A 19,861-nucleotide genomic window follows, 5' to 3' on the forward strand; every position below is an offset into this window, starting at 1 on the left:
TAATTTTATAGCTTTGAGGCCACTCCCACAACAGTTTTACAGCATCTCCTGAAAGGTCTTCGTGCCCCCGGTCAGTCCCCACTCCCACCTGAGCCGTAGGCAGCCTCTCTTCTTTTTGACCCTCGAGATTGGCCGTCCCCGGACTTCTCCTGCAGATGGGATTATAAAGCAGCCAGTCTTGTGTGTCCGGCTTCTTTCACCCTCCTGTGCATTTGCCATTCTGTCCCCTTGCTGGGGGTGTCACGCCTTCGTCTTTGCCACTGACCCCAGCCTCTGGGGGGATGGGCCGCACCTTCTTCCCCACCCGCCAGGCGAGGGGCCTTTGGCCGCTGTGACCAGTGCTGCTGCGGTCCCTCGTGTACCGCGTGGACCCCGTTGTCGCTGTCTGTGCATCGCTGGGTCCACGGGAGTGGAGGTGCTGTGACCACAGAGTAAGCTGATGTTTTAATGTCTCCAGAAATTGCCAGGCCGTCTTCCAGAGTAGGTCAGAGTTATACGTTGCCACCAGCACGGATGAGGGCTCCCTCACCCATGCCTGCCGTGTGGCTGTAGCTGCTCTGGGCGTGAGGCCACGCCTCACCCTGGACTTGACCTGCGTTTTCTAAGGACTAATGGTGTTGAGCATCTCTTCATGGGCTTATTAGCCATTCATGTATCTTTGGTGAACTTGAGAAGTTTTGCCCATTTTTAATTGGCTTGTCTTCTTTTTCTTAATTTCATTTTATCATTATAAAAATATTTATTTTTGAGACACAGAGAGAGAGAGAACAAGCAGGGGCAGAGAGAGAGGGAGACAGAGAATCTGAAGCAGGCTCTGAGGTGTCAGTGCAGATCCTCATGTGGGGCTCAAACCCACAAACCGTGAGATCATGTGGCTTGCCGTCTTTTTGAGTCCTAAGAGTTCTTTATATATTTTGGATGCAAGGCCTTTATCAGACCCGTGATTTTCACGTTTTCTTCCAGTCTGCAGCTTTCCTGGTCGTCGTCTTAATGGAGCCTCTGGAAGCTCAAAGGTTTTAATTTTGATGAAGTGCAACCTCAATGTTTTTCTCTTGTGGGTCATGCTTTTGGTGTTGCATTACCCAAGGTTAAAAGGGTCTCCGTTTTGTATTTGTGGTTCTTCTATTGACCTTTTAAATTTTGATCCATCTTGGGCTGATTTTTTTTTTCAATATATGAAATTTATTGTCAAATTGGTTTCCATACAACACCCAGTGCTCATCCCAAAAGGTGCCCTCCTCAATACCCATCACCCACCCTCCCCTCCCTCCCACCCCCCATCAACCCTCAGTTTGTTCTCAGTTTTTAAGAGTCTCTTATGCTCTGGCTCTCTCCCTCTCTAACCTCTTTTTTTTTTCCTTCCCCTCCCCCATGGGTTTCTGTTAGGTTTTTCAGGATCCACATAAGAGTGAAAACATATGGTATCTGTCTTTCTCTGCCTGACTTATTTCACTTAGCATCACACTCTCCAGTTCCATCCACGTTGCTACAAAAGGCCAGATTTCATTTTTTCTCATTGCCACGTAGTATTCCATTGTGTATATAAATCACAATTTCTTTATCCATTCATCAGTTGGTGGACATTTAGGCTCTTTCCATAATTTGGCTATTGTTGACAGTGCTGCTATAAACATTGGGGTACAAGTGCCCCTATGCATCAGTACTCCTGTATCCCTTGGATAAATTCCTAGCAGTGCTATTGCTGGGTCATAGGGTAGGTCTATTTTTAATTTTTTGAGGAAACTCCACACTGTTTTCCAGAGTGGCTGCACCAGTTTGCATTCCCACCAACAGTGCAAGAGGGTTCCCGTGTCTCCACATCCTCACCAGCGTCTATAGTCTCCTGATTTGTTCATTTTGGCCACTCTGACTGGCGTGAGGTGATATCTGAGTGTGGTTTTGATTTGTATTTCCCTGATGAGGAGCGACGTTGAGCATCTTTTCATGTGCCTGTTGGCCATCCGGATGTCTTCTTAAAGCATTTTTTTTTTTAAACATTTATTTATTTTTGAGACAGAGAGAGACAGAGCATGAACGGGGAGGGTCAGAGAGAGAGGGAGACACAGAATCTGAAACAGGCTCCAGGCTCTGAGCTGTCAGCACAGAGCCTGACACGGGGCTCGAACTCACAGATCGCGAGATCATGACCTGAGCTGAAGTCGGCCACTTAATCGACTGAGCCACCCAGGCGCCCCACGGATGTCTTCTTTAGAGAAGTGTCTATTCATGCTTTCTGCCCATTTCTTCACTGGGTTATTTGTTTTTCGGGTGTGGAGTTTGGTGAGCTCTTTATAGATTTTGGATACTAGTCCTTTGTCCGATAACATCATTTGCCAATATCATTTCCCATTCCGTTGGTTGCCTTTTAGTTTTGTTGGTTGTTTCCTTTGCTGTGCAGAAGCTTTTTATCTTCATAAGGTCCCAGTAGTTCATTTTTGCTTTTAATTCCCTTGCCTTTGGGGATGTGTCGAGTAAGAGATTGCTACGGCTGAGGTCAGAGAGATCTTTTCGTGCTTTCTCCTCTAGGGTTTTGATGGTTTCCTGTCTCACATTCAGGTCCTTTATCCATTTTGAGTTTATTTTTGTGAATAGTGTAAGAAAGTGGTCTAGTTTCATTCAGCATGTTGCTGTCCAGTTCTCCCAGCACCATTTGTTAAAGAGACTGTCTTTTTTCCATTGGATGTTCTTTCCTGCTTTGTCAAAGATTAGTTGGCCATACGTTTGTGGGTCTAGTTCTGGGGTTTCTATTCTATTCTATTCTATTCTATTCTATTCTATTCTATTCTATTCTATTCTATTGGTCTATGTGTCTGTTTTTGTGCCAACACCATGCTGTCCTGATGATGACAGCTTTGTAGTAGAGGCTAAAGTCTGGGATTGTGATGCCTCCTGCTTTGGTCTTCTTCAAAATTACTTTGGCTATTCGGGGCCTTTTGTGGTTCCATGTGAATTTTAGGATTGCTTGTTCTAGTTTCGAGAAGAATGCTGTTGCAATTTTGATTGGGATTGCATTGAATGTGTAGATAGCTTTGGGTAGCATTGACATTTTGACAATATTTATTCTTCCAATCCATGAGCAGGGAATGTCTTTCCATTTCTTTATATCTTCTTCAACTACCTTCATAAGCTTTCTATAGTTTTCAGCATACAGATCTTTTACATCTTTGGTTAGGTTTATTCCTAGGTATTTTACGCTTCTTGGTGCAGTTGTGAATGGGATCAGTTTCTTTATTTGTCTTTCTGTTGCTTCATTGTTAGTGTATAAGAATGCAACTGATTTCTGTACATTGATTTTGTATCCTGCAACTTTGCTGAATTCATGTATCAGTTCTAGCAGACTTTTGGTGGAGTCTGTCGGATTTTCCATGTATAATATCATGTCATCTGCAAAAAGCGAAAGCTTGACTTCATCTTTGCCAATTTTGATGCCTTTGATTTCCCTTTGTTGTCTGATTGCTGATGCTAGAACTTCCCACACTATGTTAAACAACAGTGGTGAGAGTGGACATCCCTGTCGTGTTCCTGATCTCAGGGAAAAAGCTCTCAGTTTTTCCTCATTGAGGATGATGTTAGCTGTGGGCTTTTCATAAATGGCTTTTATGATCTTTAAGTATGTTCCTTTCGATCCCGACTTTATCGAGGGTTTTTAAGAAAGGTTGCTGAATTTCGTCAAATGCCTTTTCTGCATCGATTGACAGGATCATATGGTTCTTTTCTTTTATTAATGTGATGTATCACATTGATTGATTTGCTAATGTTGAACCAGCCCTGCATCCCAGGAATGAATCCCACTTGATCATGGTGAATAATTCTTTTTATATGCTGTTGAATTCGATTTGCTAGTATCTTATTGAGAATTTTTGCATCCATATTCATCAGGGTATTGGCCTGTAGTTCTCTTTTTTTAACGGGTCTCTGTCTGGTTTAGGAATCAAAGTAATACTGGCTTCATAGAATGAGTCTGGAAGTTTTCCTTCCCTTTCTATTTTTTGGAATAGCTTGAGAAGGATAGGTATTAACTCTGCTTTAAATGTCTGGTAGAACTCCCTGGCAAGCCATCTGGTCCTGGACTCTTATTTGTTGGGAGATTTTTGATCACTGATTCAATTTCTTCGCTGGTTATGGGTCTGTTCAAGCTTTCTATTTCCTCCTGATTGAGTTTTGGAAGCGTGTGGGTGTTTAGGAATTTGTCCATTTCTTCCAGGTTGTCCAGTTTGTTGGCATATAATTTTTCATAGTATTCCCTGATAATTGCTTGTATCTCTGAGGGATTGGTTGTAATAATTCCATTTTCATTCATGATTTTATCTATTTGGGTCATCTCCCTTTTCTTTTTGAGAAGCCTGGCTAGAGGTTTATCAATTTTGTTTATTTTTTCAAAAAACCAACTCTTGGTTTCGTTGATCTTCTCTACAGTTTTTTTAGATTCTATATTGTTTATTTCTGCTCTGATCTTTATTATTTCTCTTCTTCTGCCGGGTTTAGGCTGCCTTTGCTGTTCTGCTTCTATTTCCTTTAGGTGTGGTATTAGATTTTGTATTTGGGATTTTTCTTGTTTCTTGAGATAGGCCTGGATTGCAATGTATTTTCCTCTCAGGACTGCCTTCGCTGCGTCCCAAAGTGTTTGGATTGTTGTATTTTCATTTTCGTTTGTTTCCATATATTTTTTAATTTCTTCTCTAATTGCCTGGTTGACCCACGCATTCTTTAGTCGGATGTTCTTTAACCTCCATGCTTTTGGAGGTTTTCCAGACTTTTTCCTGTGGTTGATTTGAAGCTTCATAGCATTGTGGTCTGAAAGTATGCATGGTATGATCTCAATTCTTGTATACTTATGAAGGGCTGTTTTGTGACCCAGTATGTGATCTATCTTGGAGAATGTTCCATGTGCACTCGAGAAGAAAGTACATTCTGTTGCTTTGGGATGCAGAGTTCTAAATATATCTGTCAAGTCCATCTGATCCAATGTATCATTCAGGGCCCTTGTTTCTTTATTGACCGTGTGTCGAGGTGATCTATCCATTTCTGTAAGTGGAGTGTTAAAGTCCCCTGCAATTACCACATTCTTATCAATAAGGTTGCTTATGTTTGTGAGTAATTGTTTTATATATTTGGGGGCTCCCGTATTCGGCGCATAGACATTTATAATTGTTAGCTCTTCCTGATGGGTAGACACTGTAATTATTATATGATGCCCTTCTTCATCTCTTTTTACACATCTTGGGCTGATTTTGGATATGGCGTCAGGTAGGAGTCCAAAGTCATTCATTTGCGTTAGGCTCTCCAATTGCCTTGATGCCGTTTGTTGAAAAGGAAACCTTTTCTGCATTGAATTGCCACGGCGCCTAGGTCAAACATGACCGTAACTGGAGGGGTGTATGTTTCGGCTCTGAGTTCTGTTCCCTCGAGCTGGGCCCATCCTTGGACCGCTACTGCACAGTCTCTGTTCTTGTAGCTTCCCGGTAAGTTTTGGAATTGGAAAGTGCAAGTCCTCTGATTTTGTTCTTCTTTTTCAAGATTGTTTTGCCTGTTCCCGGGTCCCTTGCAATTCCATCTGAATTTTAAGATCGGCTTCTCAATTTCTGCAGGGAAGCCAGCTGGCATTTTGATAGGGATTGTGTGGATGAGGACTTTGACAGTCTTGAGCGTTCTCATCCGGGCATGTGGCATGTCTCTCCATTTAGTGAGGTCTTTGAGAATTCCTCTCAGCAGTGCAATGATACATTTTTAATTTGAAAAACCCAACTTTGTGGATGAAGGTGTGTGGGTTTATGCACATGGAGACAGGCTTGGAGAACCCACACTTACCTGTGTCTGCCTTGGGGAGGCGATTCCGGAGGGAGCGGAGTTTTCTATACTTCACGTATATGACTGTTTTCCAAAATATGTTTCTCTAAAGTCCATTCATGTTGTAAAAGTTGTGTGTCAGAATTGACTATGAAATTCTTGTAATGATGGACTTATCTAGTGTGCTTTTAATATAGTTCAAGCATATCTGATTGCAGGTTTTTTCAGAGATGTCTGTATCGCAAAACAGAACAAAATACACCAAACCCAGGGTATGACTGCAGCCTCCTTCTGGACAGATTGAATCCGAGAAGACTATATGGGAGAGAACCCGAGTTTGCTACTGCCATGGTTTCCCAAGGCGGAGGCCACCTGTCCTGTCTCCGTCCTTCCCGTGCTTCTCACCGTTGGTTTTGTACCTGGGAATTAGTGGGCAGCACAGAGCACAAGAAAAAAAAAAGCAACAAAAACGCAACAAACCCGCCTTCTGGGTCGATCCCAGAGACCCCCCTGGGCGCCTGCTTCTGGGCGGCGGAGCCCACCTGCTCCTTTCCCCGGGGCGCTCCCTGCAGGTTGCGCTCCCTAGGGCACCTGCTGTCTGTCCTGCTGGCGGCCCACGACCGGGTCCCTCCCTGCTCACTTTGCCATGGCGAGGGGCCTTCCTGTAGCCGGCGCTCCTCCCGCACTTGCCTGGCTTGAAGCCCAGTGGCCGGAAGTACAGGCCGGGAGCTCGGCCTTCAAGAGCGCCCCGCACGGGTGTGTGGCCAGCCTCCTGCCCGGGTGAGCGGGGCAGGGGGGGGGGCGGGGCAGGAGGGACGTGGCTCCCCTCCTGGCCCGCCTGCTGGGTGCCCTGTGCACGTTCAGCAGCCTGAGGGCCACGGGGACCCATCCCTTGCCAGTGGAGGGTGTCTCTGAAGCAGTGTACCTTTCCCTCTTAGGCCTCAGGTGGTTGTGACTTTGGGGAATAATCGTCCCTTAGTAATCCAGTTCAAGTCCAAGAGCTAACGAGTGGTTTACAGTCTCCATTACTTAGAGCCTTGTCATACGTGTGTCGTATGTATTGTCCTTGTGCCGTGACGGACTTGGAAAGGAGAACAGGCAGCTTCTTCAGCACCTGCCACAGCCGAGTGACGTGCAGGCCGCCGTCCTGGAACACGCCCTGTGGGCACACGGCTCACTCACACCCGGACACACCTGGGTTGCACTGCCGAGCCCGCTGGTCTCCCTGTGCCTTCGGCGTGCTGCCCGCAGCATCTGTTGTTATCCGGACACGCTTTGAAGTGGAAAGTAAGGAACGACGGTGTTCGCTTTAATTTAGCGTCCGAGACTGAAGGAGCATCTCTCCGATTTTCACGGACTCTGCAAGTAAGAGCGTTTCGACGGTGCGTGATTGCTGGTGCCACGTGGCCCTGGGCGCGGGGCGGGTCAGGCAGTTGCCCCCTCAGTACTTGCTGGGTATGTAATTCACCCAGGCCAGCAGATCAGAGCGAGCTGTCGGACGTGCGGTGTCCTTTCCGGAGCAGAGCGCGCGCGTCACGCTCTGCTCTGATTCTGGTCTCAGAAAGTGAAAGTACTTCCTTCAGGAACGGCGTAGCCATTATTTTAATTGGTGGACAGCAGTTGGCAGCCTTTGAAGAGTTCCGTCTGCTTTAGATAAATCTGTTTCCTTTCGTCTTGTACTTTCCTTTTTCTCACCTGAGGATTTGTGAGGCGAGGCCTTCAGCGAGAGAGAGGGGGGCCGCCTGGAGCGGGATTTGTCCAGAGAGCACCGGCTCTGTCTGGGTGTCGTTTCGGGAGTCAGCCCGGTGGCGTTTTCCGGAGTCGGCAGGCACGCCCCTGCGCACGCGGGCCCCCTGCCTGCTTTGCCCAGGCAGCGGGGTGGCCTGGAGGAGGAAGCCCTGGTTTCGAAACAGTAGCCGACCGGGGACATTTGAAAAGCGCTTTGATGCTTGAGGTGTGGGACCACTTCAGGAAATGTTTGGTCGCGCTCCCGAGGCCACGGACGACCCAGTGGGCTCTTTTAATGTTGAAGAAAGCTCTATCGTGAGAAACGCAGCCCCGAGCGAATTCTGTTTGGTTCATTCCAAAACGCCACCCAGACGTCGTTCCCTCTTCTGACTCGGACGTGCCAGAAGTACCGAGGCGCGTGGGCAGGTGTTCCCAATGAGGACGGGGTTCCTCTCTGGGGGAGCGTCCGCCCAGCCTCCCGGGTTGGCCGTCCAAACTGCCTTCTACCCCGGACCTCAGCTCTGCCTTCCGCGCGTTGAGCCTCCCAGCTTTGCCTCCCGGGGGCGGGGGGGGGGGGGGTGGCGTGAGCACCGCGCTTCCGGGCACCTTCCGTCGGGGGCCCGGGGACGATGAAAGGGGGTGCTCGTCGGCTGCCTGGGGCTCCTCCACCAGAAGACGCGCGTGGTGGTCTCCTCCTCGGTCTGTGCCAGGCCTGCGTGCAGAGGGAGGGGCCTCCAGGACGTCTGTTCGGGGTGCACGGGGCGGCCCGGGACCACCTCGTCTGGCTGCCAGGCGGTGGCGGTGCTGGCTCCCCGTGCCGCCTGCAGGCCCTGCCCTGGACGGACACCGTCCCGGCACTGGAGCCAGCCCGGCCCCACACTTGACCCTCTTCACGTGGCTTCACCTGTCCTGCGTTGACGCCAGGGCTCTGGGCGCTGTCGTGACACTCCCCCTGTTTCCCCCCGGTTTCTCCAAAAAGTAGCAAGGACGCAGTTTTCAGAATCATGGTCGGTCTCGTAAGTTGAAAAAAATGGACTCCAAAAAACACTTTTTACCTTGTTCTTTTTTTTTTACGTTTTACTTATTTTGAGATAGAGCATGTGTGTACATGCCGTTGGGTGAAGAGCAGAGAGAGAGACAGAGAGAGAGAGAGAGAGAATCCCGAGCGGGCTCTGCACTGTGAGTGCACTCAGTGCAGAGCCTGATGTGGGGCTTGAACTCTCAAACCGTGAGATCGTGACCTGAGCTGAGATCAGACGCTTCACCCACTGCACCACCCAGTTGCCCCCCTCCCCCCTTTTACAGGTCAAACCTTGTTCTCGTTTTGACTGTTTTGCCGCAGCCCGGCCCTCTTTCCCCTGGGACGCAATCCTGGCATCCACTGCGGTGGTGCCAGTGGAAGCTCTGAGTGTCCTCACCAAATGGTGGAGAAGCCCCCTGTGCGGCTTCTTCGGGGATTCTGTGTCTTTTTCCGTCAGTTGTGGAGAGGAATATCGTTCACCATATTTGCAAGTTTATTTTACTGAATCGAAATAGTATTATTGACTTAAGATTTGTGCTTTGAAAAACGATTTAAAAAAAATGAAGGTTGTCTTGGAATAAGCGTATTTCAGTTATCGTCTCCCGCGCCACGTGTCGCATTCATTCTTGAAAGGCAGCGTGTCTGCCGCGTCGCGCCTCCTGCAGCGACTAGGGCCCGGTCTCCATGCCGTGTTGACGTCGTAGAGCTCGTATTACAGGTCATGGCTTAGACAGGCACTCAGTCGGGCCCAGCAGCTCACGCGCGGCCAGCTGTCGCCACGCACGTTCGGTGTCTTATTTTCGAGGCTTAGGTAACCTGTCAGCCGCTCTAATGCGTGTTCCCTAGGGGAGGTTTGTAAGGGGGAGTCTTTCTGTCTTGAGCTGGGGCTCTGCCTCTCCGCTGCCCTGTCGTGCACACGGGCCAGGAAATAATGTTAATTTACACATACGGTTTTAAAATCTGACAGGGCTTAGAAGTGGTTTATTCCATTTCTGCCATTTTCCACGTGACGAGGCCGTAAAACCAGGCAGACAGGCGTGCCGGTGACCGTGTGGCATGGGCCGCGTGACAGGCACCCAGTGCAGGCCCGCGGGTCAGGGCTGGCCGTGCGCATGCACACGCCTGGCTGTGCGCATGGGCCTGTTGGGGATCACCTGTGTGCTTTTCATCCAGCCCTTGAAGGTTACAGAAACCCTGCTTCTAAGGCACACTTGAGGGCGCCTGGGGGGCTCAGTCGGTTAAGCGTCCGACTCTTGGTTTAGGCTCAGGTCATGATCTCACCGTCGTGGGTTCGAGCCCCACGTCGGGCTCTGCGCTGACGGCATAGAGCCTGATTGGGATTCTCTCTCTCTCTGCTCCTCCCCCGCTCATGTGCTCTGTTTCTGTCTCAAATAAATAAACTTAAAAAAAATAAGAAAAGTAAAAATAGCCTTCAAAGTAAAAAAAAACTCTTAACCCCTATCATTTAATATGATAGTCTTTCTCTAACGGGCATAATCCATATCCTTACTTGAAGGTGAAGTGACGGCGAACATACAGGAAGTTGACAAGGTCCTTGGGTTTTGCAGCTTTGCCCGGAGCCCTCTCCTCCGATCCCGGCTCTAGAGAGGCTCTGTCTGCTGCCCCGCCCTTACCTTCGTGAGCGCAGAACCTGTGCCTGCAGCGTGGTCTCTGTGCTGGTACCTGGGACTCCAGCCAGGTTGGGGCGGGACAGTGAGCGTCATTTTCCACTCAGGAAAACATATCGGCGGGGCACCTGGGTGGCTCAGTCGGTTGAGCGTCCGGCTTCGGCTCAGGTCGTGGTCTCGCGGTCCGTGAGTTCGAGCCCCACGTGGGGCTCTTTGCTGACGGCTCGGAGCCTGGAGCCTGCTTCCGATTCTGTGTCTCCCTCTCTGTCTCTGCCCCTCCCCTGCTCACATTCTGTCTCTCTCTGTCTCAAAAATAAATAAAGATTAAAAAAAAAAAAAGAAAAACGTATTGGTTCATCACTGTCATGTATTTATTCATTCATTTACTTGTTTTTAACGTAGAGGAAGAAACTTTCAATATAATTTTTGTCAAGTTGACTGACCTACCGTGTATCCAGTGTGCTGTTGGTTTTGGGGGTAGACACCCGTGGTTCGTCGCCCACTTGCTCATCGCGGTTACTGAACCTTTCCACGCGTTTGTGAAACACTAGGACCTTCCTCAGCTGGCCGCTGCAGTGAGACGCTGAGAAAACTGCTTGCACTTGTGTTTCTGTCCTCTAGGGGCCCAGAAGACACCTGTTTTGAGTTTGGTGTATTTCCTGCCATCCTGAGTTTCCCACTGGATTACCCATTAAGTCCCCCAAAGATGAGATTTACCTGCGAGATGTTTCATCCCAACAGTAAGTGCTCTGGGGAGTGGCTTTGATGGCACCGGGCGAGGCACGGGGTTGTGTGCGTGTGACAGGTGCCCTCAGCGATGGTGCCACGTGGAAGACGCTGTGTGTGTTTTGAACTTCCGTCACTTAGTCATGGTGGGATTGACATCAACCGAAAAGCAGGGTAACGGAGATAAAACAAAATGTGGACCTAACACTGGGTGCCATTTGACCCGCCTGCTCCTTCCGGTGGGCCGATGAGAGCACGTGAGCGCGGGCGTGCGCAGAGCGCTTTGCGGGCCTCCAGCACGGTGTGGTGTTCGACAGTGGGGGCTGGTCAGAGCAGACTAGGTTTGCAACAACAGATGCCTGGTTAGTCCGTATGTTAGAGCGCTATAGAGAGATTTTAGATGCTCTAGAATAATATTTAATGATATGGAATGGTATTTGGTCTATACCGAATGAGAAAAGCAGGTCACTTATCAGGCTTATTACAGTATACTTTTTATTTTTTTTTTTATTTTTTTTTAATGTTTATTTATTTTTGAGACAGAGGGAGACGGAGCATGAACAGGGGAGGGTCAGAGAGAGAGGGAGACACAGAATCCAAGTCAGGTTCCAGGCTCTGAGCTGTCAGCACAGAGCCCGATGCAGGGCTTGAACTCACAGATGGTGAGATCATGACCTGAGCCGAAGTCGGACGCTTAACCGCCTGAGCCACCCAGGCGCCCCTACAGTTTACTTTTTTGAAAAAAAATTCACATGTACATATTTATAACTGGAAGCGTAACACGAAAATGTTGAAAGTGATTCTCTTTCCATAATGGGATCTCTTTTTTGTTTTTGGTTAATCTTTTTTCTAAAATAAACGCATGTTTTAAGAAGAGGGGAAAATACGGTTACTAAAGAAATTCATTGGATTTAAGTTGGAAAAGTGTCTAGTAGCAGGAATTGGAATTCCTCAATAGCTGTGGTTTTTATTTCTTCCTGGAGAATTAGTAAGAAAATATGTTGTATTTTAAGTGATCGTATTCAGGATAATATTCCTCTTTATAAATGATTAATTTTTACTAAAAATCGTGATCTTAATAGTTGAGAAGAAAAGTAAGTAAGATACACCGTTTTGTAGAAATATTTTATTTGAAACGAATTGCTTTTCCTGTGTTTCTCTGCACTTAAGATAGCTGACGGCTAATTGAACTCATGAGAGCATTTCTAGAACGTTCTGAGCCTTTGACACCTCTCAGCTTACAAAGGAGTCCACTTTGCACGGTCTCCCCTGGCCCGCACCTGCCTGGGCACCTCCTCTTGGGAGAGCTCTGCCCAGATCCCGCCCCCCTCAGTGAAGGGTCTCAGGATTGCCCGCCTGGGGAAGCGCTTCCTGCCGCTCCTTTGAAACTTCTCACTACGCTGATGTTACATGTGGGTCATCAGTTCCCTCCTCAGAGAGATCGTTTTCAAGTGCTCTCTCATGTTAATGCAATTGTGCGTGCCTGGTAGGTACCCAGGACTACCCCTTCCTTTGCGAAGGCTGGCCACGAGGTGGCAGGGCTTTGAGGCCGGGTGACGCGTGCACGTGGGCATCCGTCACGCTGCTGTTGACTTTGGCGTGTGTTCAGGGTGTTCTGTAATGCAGAATTAAAAATACGTGACAGTAGATGGAGTCGACTGAGGAAGTCCGCGATTTCAAATCGATTAACCAGAAAACGGAACTGTAAAGAGGATTGTGGGCAATCAGAAAGTAATACGATTATATCGAAGATACGCACACTCTAGAACCGTGCTGGTGACGCGGTGTTAGAGGCAGATGTGGCTGTGAGCTGACAGTGTGATATTGTGCTGAGCAGTTTGTCACGTTCAGGTAATTCAAGTAGTTTTAAACTTTGGCTGTTATTTCTCTCTTGTGAAAATCATTTTTGAGAACTATTTAGGTTTGCCAATGACATGAATATTGATCAGTCCCTAAATGCTTTGAAAGAATAACTGAGTACATCTACTGAGACTTGATGGGATACCGGGGTGAACGGATAATAGAAGGTGGGGGCCTTGACCATCACGAGCTGCCAGTCTGAGGGCAGAGGTGAACACGGTTGGACGAGTCCTCCAGGTAAATAGGAAGTCACACCAGGAGGCCAGGCAGGGGCCCCGGGCAGGTGGTGGTCAGGCTCACGTCTGCGGGAAGAGCCGTGGGAGTTAACCCAGTGGCGTGTGAGAGGCGGAAGTGTGTCTGACTCGTGCAAAGGCCCTGTGCAAGGAGTGAAGGGGCCAAACCGGTTCAGGCCCTCTGGCCAGGAAGAAGGGTTCTGATACTTGTGCGGGAGGAGTGGAGATCCACTGAGGGAATCAGAGTGAGGGAGGGAGTCATGTGGCCAGTGTGGTCTTGGAAGGGTCACTGGCTGTGGTGTAGAGGACAGACCGCAGGGCTGGGACACAGACGCGGCGGCCTGGGGAAAGAGAGGCCAGCGGTGCGGAGCTGAGCACAGGCGAGACGAGGGAGGGATTGCAGGGGGGCGCCCGGTGAGAGAGGAGGCGGCAGGGCCGCCGCCGCCTCCGTGTTTCTGGGTTTGTGCTGTCACCGTGTGTTGTGACACTGTCACCGTTCGGTGCCACCACCTGGAGGAGGTCCGCTGAGATTGGACACCTCACGGCAGGGATGCCGTCCGGAGCCTTGGGCGCCCAGGCCCCGGGCGTGGGCACCGCCGCTGGGCCCCCCGACGCCCCCAACAGCTGTGCACGCGCTCTCCGTCCGAGACGCACCGACCGTAGGCAGCTGGGAGCAGTGCCGGGACGGGGACGGATGGACGCGTGAGGAATGAGGTGCCACGGGAGGGCCGCTCCGACCCACCCGGGTTTCTCAGTGGTCACGGGGTTGTGAGCTCACGAGCAAAGGGGAATTACTAAAATTCGTCCTCAACTGTCTGTTGCTCGTGTCGTTATAACCGGAAGGCCTTGCAGTTTGACAGTTGAGTGTGCCCGACTGGACTCCCCGTGTCTGCGTGTGCGCTGTGCCGTCTCAGGACCCGCCCTGTGTGCCGGAGGAGTGACGGTGCCTGCGGCACCCTCGGCGGGACTGGAGACAACCGCGAGCCGGAGACGCAGTTTCCTCCCCAGACCGTGGGCGTCTGGTTCATGGCGCTGTGCGCTGGGGCGGGTTAGGTCGGACACAGCTGACCTCCAGAGGCGCAGACGGCCGTCCGTCTCTCTGTTGGAGCGAGTTCCCTGGAGAAGTCGGGACACCTTCCTCCTTGGATGGAACGGCCTTCATCCTGGCTCTGTGGATGTAGGTCTTCGCGGCCTCGCTCAGGGCTATCGGGGCGGAGTTAGGAAAGTCGCTCTGGAACCAGCTCTGGAGATTACGTGCGTTCGTTTGGGGAAACGTCTCACGGCCAGATAATCCTCCCTTTCGTCCTTGGGGAGCGAGTGGGGCCTCGTGGCCACGAGCGTGGCGCCCGGGGCCCGGCTCTGCTCCCGCCGTGCCCGCGGCTTGCCGTCCGCGTCCGCCTCGCCCGCTCTCCGCCGTGGGGCTCACCCGGTGTGTTCTGACCCCACAGTCTACCCCGACGGCAGAGTCTGTATCTCCATCCTCCACGCGCCGGGCGACGACCCCATGGGCTACGAGAGCAGCGCAGAGCGGTGGAGCCCCGTGCAGAGCGTGGAGAAGATCCTGCTGTCGGTGGTGAGCATGCTGGCAGGTAAGGCCCGCGGCCACACGGCACGGCGGCTGCCGCGGTCTCCCGTGCGCTTCGCTCCCGCGTGCGGTGTACGGACGGGTGCGGTTTTCTGCTTCCTCGCCGAATTCTTTGTACCTGCTCGTCCTCGTGTCGCATGCCTGTCGTTCTTACGGGTCTCAAAGATGCCTTCCTGTTGTGTGTATCGTGTGTTGACCGGAACTAACCGCGCCCCGATCTGCGGGCACCGCGCTCACGCGTGGGTGTTTACCGGGGGGCCTGCTGTGTCGCAGACGCCGGGCCCTGGGGGGTCCAGCTCGGTGCACCCTGGGCCCCACCTTAGGGCTTAGGGCCTGCTTTCTGAGGGGACTTTGCAGGCCCAGCAGTGGTTGCCAGTCACCGACTGCCCCTCAGATGCAGGGACTGTGGGGCCAGCTCCCGCGACGGGACTGGGTGGGAGGAGTTGCGAGCACGTGGGAGGTGACCGGGGAAGGGGGGCAGCTGAGCCTCGAGGGGGCCCTGCCGGGACCACTTACGGCTCGAGCTCAGCAGGGGCAGGGGCCAGGGCGCCCTGTGGAACTGTGTGCTCACCTGGGGCCCAGGCCTCCGTGGGGGTGTTAGACCGCCAGCCGTGCCTTAGAACGACTGTCCCTGCAGCCGAGTGCCCGTTGGGTGGGTGTCCCCATGGCCCTGGCAAGAGGACGAGGGCTTCGAGCAGCTGCAGGGCCAAGAGCCAGGGTGCGTCCGGGAGACGCGGGCTCACGGGCGTGCAGGGTGACGCCTGTGTTTCTGACCTGAGTGCCTGGGTAGAGGACTGCTGTTTCTGGGGACGGGAATCTGGGGGGGGGTGGCAGGAATGGGAGGAGAGTCCGGGATGTAAGTGTCCATCCTCGGTGGCCGTCCCCCCTCGGGAGCCGCTCAGCCAAGGCCAGGAGTGGGGGCGAGGGTGCGGGGTCACGTCTGGGGAAGACAGTGGGTGGTGGGCAGGACAAGGGGGATGAGGTACGGACGGCGGGCGGGAGGAGAGGAGTCCTCAAAGAAACGTAGGGAGGAACGATGCGGAAAACCGGGAAGAAGGGGAACGGAGGCGAGTCGGGGGAGGACCGACGGTGCCGTGGGTGGCCCGGAGGAGGAGGCCGGCGGGGTCCTCGGTGGGCCCCTTGGGTCACCGCGAAGTCGCAGACGTCAGTTTGAAGGTGGAGGCGCCTCGGCCTCTGTTCACACGCCGAGTGAACGACCAGGCGAGAGGCGACGTCGTCTCCGGCCGTCCGCGGTAAGTTGCGCCCTCGCAGACGTCGTTTCTTTGGAGGTTTTGGTGTATTCCTCACACACTTCTCTCACAGCACGTGTCCTCTGTCCTGACCTCCCTCTTCTCCGGCTCTGTCCCCACAGCCAGCGCGGCCACGGCCTGCCCCGCTCGGCGCCCTCCGGCCCGCTTCAGGAGACCGAGGCTCCCCCGTCCACCACGAGCCGTGCGGGCCCTGGGGTTTCCGCGTCGCAGACGCGGGGCGGGGAGCGGGCCCGGCCAGGGGTCCCCTGAGCGCACACCTTCCTTGGGGCCTGCGGGACCGCCGGTCCTCTGCCCCTCCTCTCCCGTTGCCCACCTGGTAGCGCTGAGTCTGAGACCACGCGTGGTCATTTGCGGTCTGTAGGCCCACTAGATGGTGCCCTCTGAGGGCCCGTGTCACCGTGTTCTCCGCACGCCCGGTGCCCTGCACGAGGCCTCACGCGCAGGACCCGGTGGGGAAAGGCTTGCTGAGTAAAGGGAGGAAGAAAGTCATTGTGGGTGGAGGAACGGAGGCGGCGTGCCCGCGGAGGGAAGCCAGGCCGGGCGCGAGGGAGCCGCCCGGGTCGTGCTGGCGGCCTTTTCTGCCTTTTCCGATGCAGCGCTTCGCGGCATTCCAGTCCGCTGCCCCACAGGCCCCGCGGCCTCTTCGTGTGCGTCCTGATGTGTCTGGAGCGCCCGCCAGGCTCAGGTGTCCCCCCTCGGCCGGACGTCGGCCTCGCAGGGTCCTTCGGCGGGAGCCGGGTGGGCGGCGGTGGGGAGGAGTGGGCCACGCGGAGCACCGGCCGTGAGGCCGGAGGGGCGGGCAGCGGGTCGTCTGGAGCTCACTGCGCGGTGGGGACCCGGTGTTCCCAGAGCAGGACTGAGAACGCAGGCTGGCTCTTGGAGACCCTCGGGAGGCAGGGGTCACGAGGGCGGGTCTTCATGCGGTGCCCCTGACCTCACGCCGCCTCCGGCCTCCCTGTCTCGCGGGTGAGGAGGCTCCCGTCCGTCTTTCGGAGAGCTGATCTCCTTCCCTGGCGGTTCACAGACACCAGCACCTGTCCTTCGTGTCTGGGACACGGTTCCAGAAGGATCGCGGGTGTTCTCGAGTGAAGCGGGAGACCTCGCCGGGCCCTTGCCCTGTGGCGCCCTTTCACACGGAACGCCTGTCCGTGTCTTTCAGAGCCCAACGACGAGAGTGGCGCCAACGTGGATGCTTCCAAGATGTGGCGGGACGACCGGGAGCAGTTCTGCAGGGTCGCCCGGCAGCTGGCGCAGAAGTCCCTGGGGCTGTGAGGCCCCGGCCCACACGTGGACACGCGCGGTGACAGTGACACCCTGTGCTGGTACCCAAAAAGGCGAGCTTGCAGAAGCACAGCGTCTGGTTTTCCCCTGCCTTTCCCGCTCCAAACAGGCTTCTCTTCTGAAATGGTGATTTACGTAGGATGATGACGCCGGGCGCAGTTTTCCCCGTATTCGGGTGGGTGGTCGGAGCCCTCGCCACTGCCCCTCCCAGCCGGGGCCCCGCACGCCCCGCCGGTAGTGGCTTCCCTTCCGTCTGCCGGGCAGGGGGCGGCCAGAACCAGTCATCCTTCTGAAGCAGCAGCAGAGGGTGGGCGGGACAGCTCTGGCCTCGCTCCCCGCGTGCCCCAGGGGGACGGCTGTCTGCCTCCCTGCTTTCTAGTGCTTCGGGGGTGTTGTCCTTGACGTCTGGTTGCAGCTTTTTGTTTGCCGCGCATTACAAACTACCACACTTAGAAATGCTTTCAGGAAATAAATACTTTTTAAAAATGTGGATTAATGAAAAACGGGGTGTGTACGAGAGAGGTTTACTGCTGGTCGTAAGGACTGACCGCTTCTTCCTGGTCCCTTTAGCGGGGAGGTACACCGATGGCCGGGTTTACTGGCGCATCACAGGGCGGGAGCACGCGAGACTGGACGTTTTGGTCAGTGTCTTCTGGACGCACAGGGGTCTGTCTTTTCCACATAAACACGGGGAAGTTCTGACGTTCTGTACGTCGTGGCCGCAGCAGGAATGTTCATTATTGAGACAGTTCTTTTCACTTGGGGCTGGAAGGGAATGTGCACCCCTAGTGAGCGCAGAGGCGTGCCTTATCCCAACCTTGACCGGGGCGGGGGCGGGGGCGGGGGCGGGGCACTCAGTGTGGGGTGTGATGTCCCTGCCCTGGCACCAGGGGCTCCGTTCTAAGCAATAACAGATCTGTTGCAGAAGCAAGTATTTGGCCTGTCAGACAGGTTACATCTAAATAGGAATTTCTATTTTTGAAATGGGGACAGTCTACAGGACATACCGTGGGTTTTAGTTCTCACCCTTCTCTCCTCAGTCGCGTGTCCAGCGGGCGGGAGTCCGTCTCACCTGACACGGGGTTGCTTGGTGTTCACGAGACTGGTGGACGGGGCTCCGTCCATGCTGGCTCTGTAAGGAAAGCAGGTTCTTTCTTTCTCAGAAGGGAACCATTTCAGATATGGAATTCAGTACGAGAACTTGTATTTGGAAGGGGATCAGGAAGGGAGAGGGGTTGTACCTGAATAGTATTTGCGGGCGTATTAAATGAGACGCGGCCCTCTCCGTGGAGAGGGAAGGACTGGTCCGTGGGGGGATGTGGTCCGTGGACACGGCTGGTGTGCGGGCGCTGTGGCCATGGGGTTTCCATGAAATCTGGAGAGGGGAGAGAGGCGATCTCTTTGCAAGCAAAATATTTTTATTCACTTGTATTTATTAAATGGAAACAAAGAGAATCTCATGTCCTTACTTTGTGGTGGAGTTTAATTACTATGTTAAAAATAAAGTTATATATTTTCCCCCTATTCTGTACCGTATTTTTCCTTGTGGACTTTTATGTAACGCTACAGAATTTTGTGTAATCCTAGAAAATCGAAACTGGTCGTGCCCCGGGTCGGTGCCAGATGCCTCGTAGTGAGGCGTGGCCGCAGCTGGAGCCCTTCGGAGCGCCCCTTTATTCTGGGGACCCGTGCCCTTCTTCCTCTCCTCCCCCTGCTGTGCTCCTTTGCGGGAGTTCTGGGTTCCCTAAGGGGCCCGGGTGTGCGGTTGGCGGCGGGGGTACGGGGGTGTGCGTGGGGCATGGGGGATGTGTGCGGATGTACGGGGGCACGTGGGGGTGAGTGGGGGTGTGCAGGGACATGGTGCGTGGGACACAGGGGCGTGCACTGGGGGCATGTGGGGGTGCACGGGGGAATTGGGGGACATGGGGGGTGTGCGGGGACACGCTGTCCCCAGCCTCTCCCTGGAGCCTGGTGCTTCCTGCCACTGGGCGGTGAGGAGAAGCCGGGGTGACGTTGAGACCACACGAGTTCTGCAGACATCAGAAGGCAGGCGACTCTGGCCCGAGCCTGCGGTGACCGTCGCTGTCGAGCTGGCCCTCGAATCTGGTTACTTACCTGGTGAGTGGAGGGCACTGTTGGGAGGCCTGTTGGGAGGCTGGTCACTGGCCGGCTTCTGCTCTGGTGCTGCCCTCCCAGCTGCCTCACCGGCGGCCAGAAGCCCTGCTGTGTCCTCCACTGGGTGTGGAGTCCTGCCGACCCTCAGCTCGGAGAGGGAGTCCCGCGGCGGCCACCCGCAGCGCCCCGTGCGACCCAGCCAGCCTCGTCTCCTGGACCCCAGGTGAGTGCCAGGCCCTCACCTCCACCTCCTTCCGCCTGCCAGCCCCCGCTGCCTCTGGCTAAGCTACTCAGAGTTTCTGCGGCCCCTCTCCCTCTGGCTCCTGCTTCTCCTGCTTCCGAGGGGGGGCCCGGGAGCCCTCACTGACCTGCCCCCCACCCCCCCGCCCCGGGCCTCCTCTCCTGAACCAGGAGATACTGATGTCTGGGGCTGGGGTGGGGGGCGGGGTCAACACCGGGACTCCGCGGAAGCGCGTGCATGTGGCAGGTGGCCGTGCTGGACGTGGGACACGTGTGGCAAGGCTCTTGTGCCCTCACTTTCCCTTTCGACTGAACTGTATCATCTCACACTGGGACACTCTAAGCGAAAGGAACCGGTGTTTAAACCACGAAGGGCGTGAAACGCA

At 53.7% G+C, this 19,861-nt stretch overlaps 1 protein-coding gene across 5 annotated transcripts in view; it reads left to right on the top strand.

Annotated features, from left to right (window-relative positions):
• The window catches only part of UBE2G2 (ubiquitin conjugating enzyme E2 G2), a 49,986-nt gene extending 31,342 nt beyond the window's left edge, over positions 1-18,644 (top strand). For all 5 annotated transcript variants that reach the window (XM_045501148.1, XM_045501149.1, XM_045501151.1 and 2 more), the window contains 3 exons: positions 10,786-10,904; positions 14,432-14,572; positions 16,999-18,644. In XM_045501148.1, the coding sequence (XP_045357104.1) occupies positions 10,786-10,904; positions 14,432-14,572; positions 16,999-17,111 (373 nt within the window). In that variant the 3' untranslated portion in view covers positions 17,112-18,644. The remainder of the gene's footprint in view (positions 1-10,785; positions 10,905-14,431; positions 14,573-16,998) is intronic.
• Positions 18,645-19,861: the final 1,217 nt, after the last annotated feature.

This window comes from Leopardus geoffroyi, chromosome C2, assembly GCF_018350155.1.
Source record: "Leopardus geoffroyi isolate Oge1 chromosome C2, O.geoffroyi_Oge1_pat1.0, whole genome shotgun sequence".
NCBI lineage: Eukaryota > Metazoa > Chordata > Mammalia > Carnivora > Felidae > Leopardus > Leopardus geoffroyi.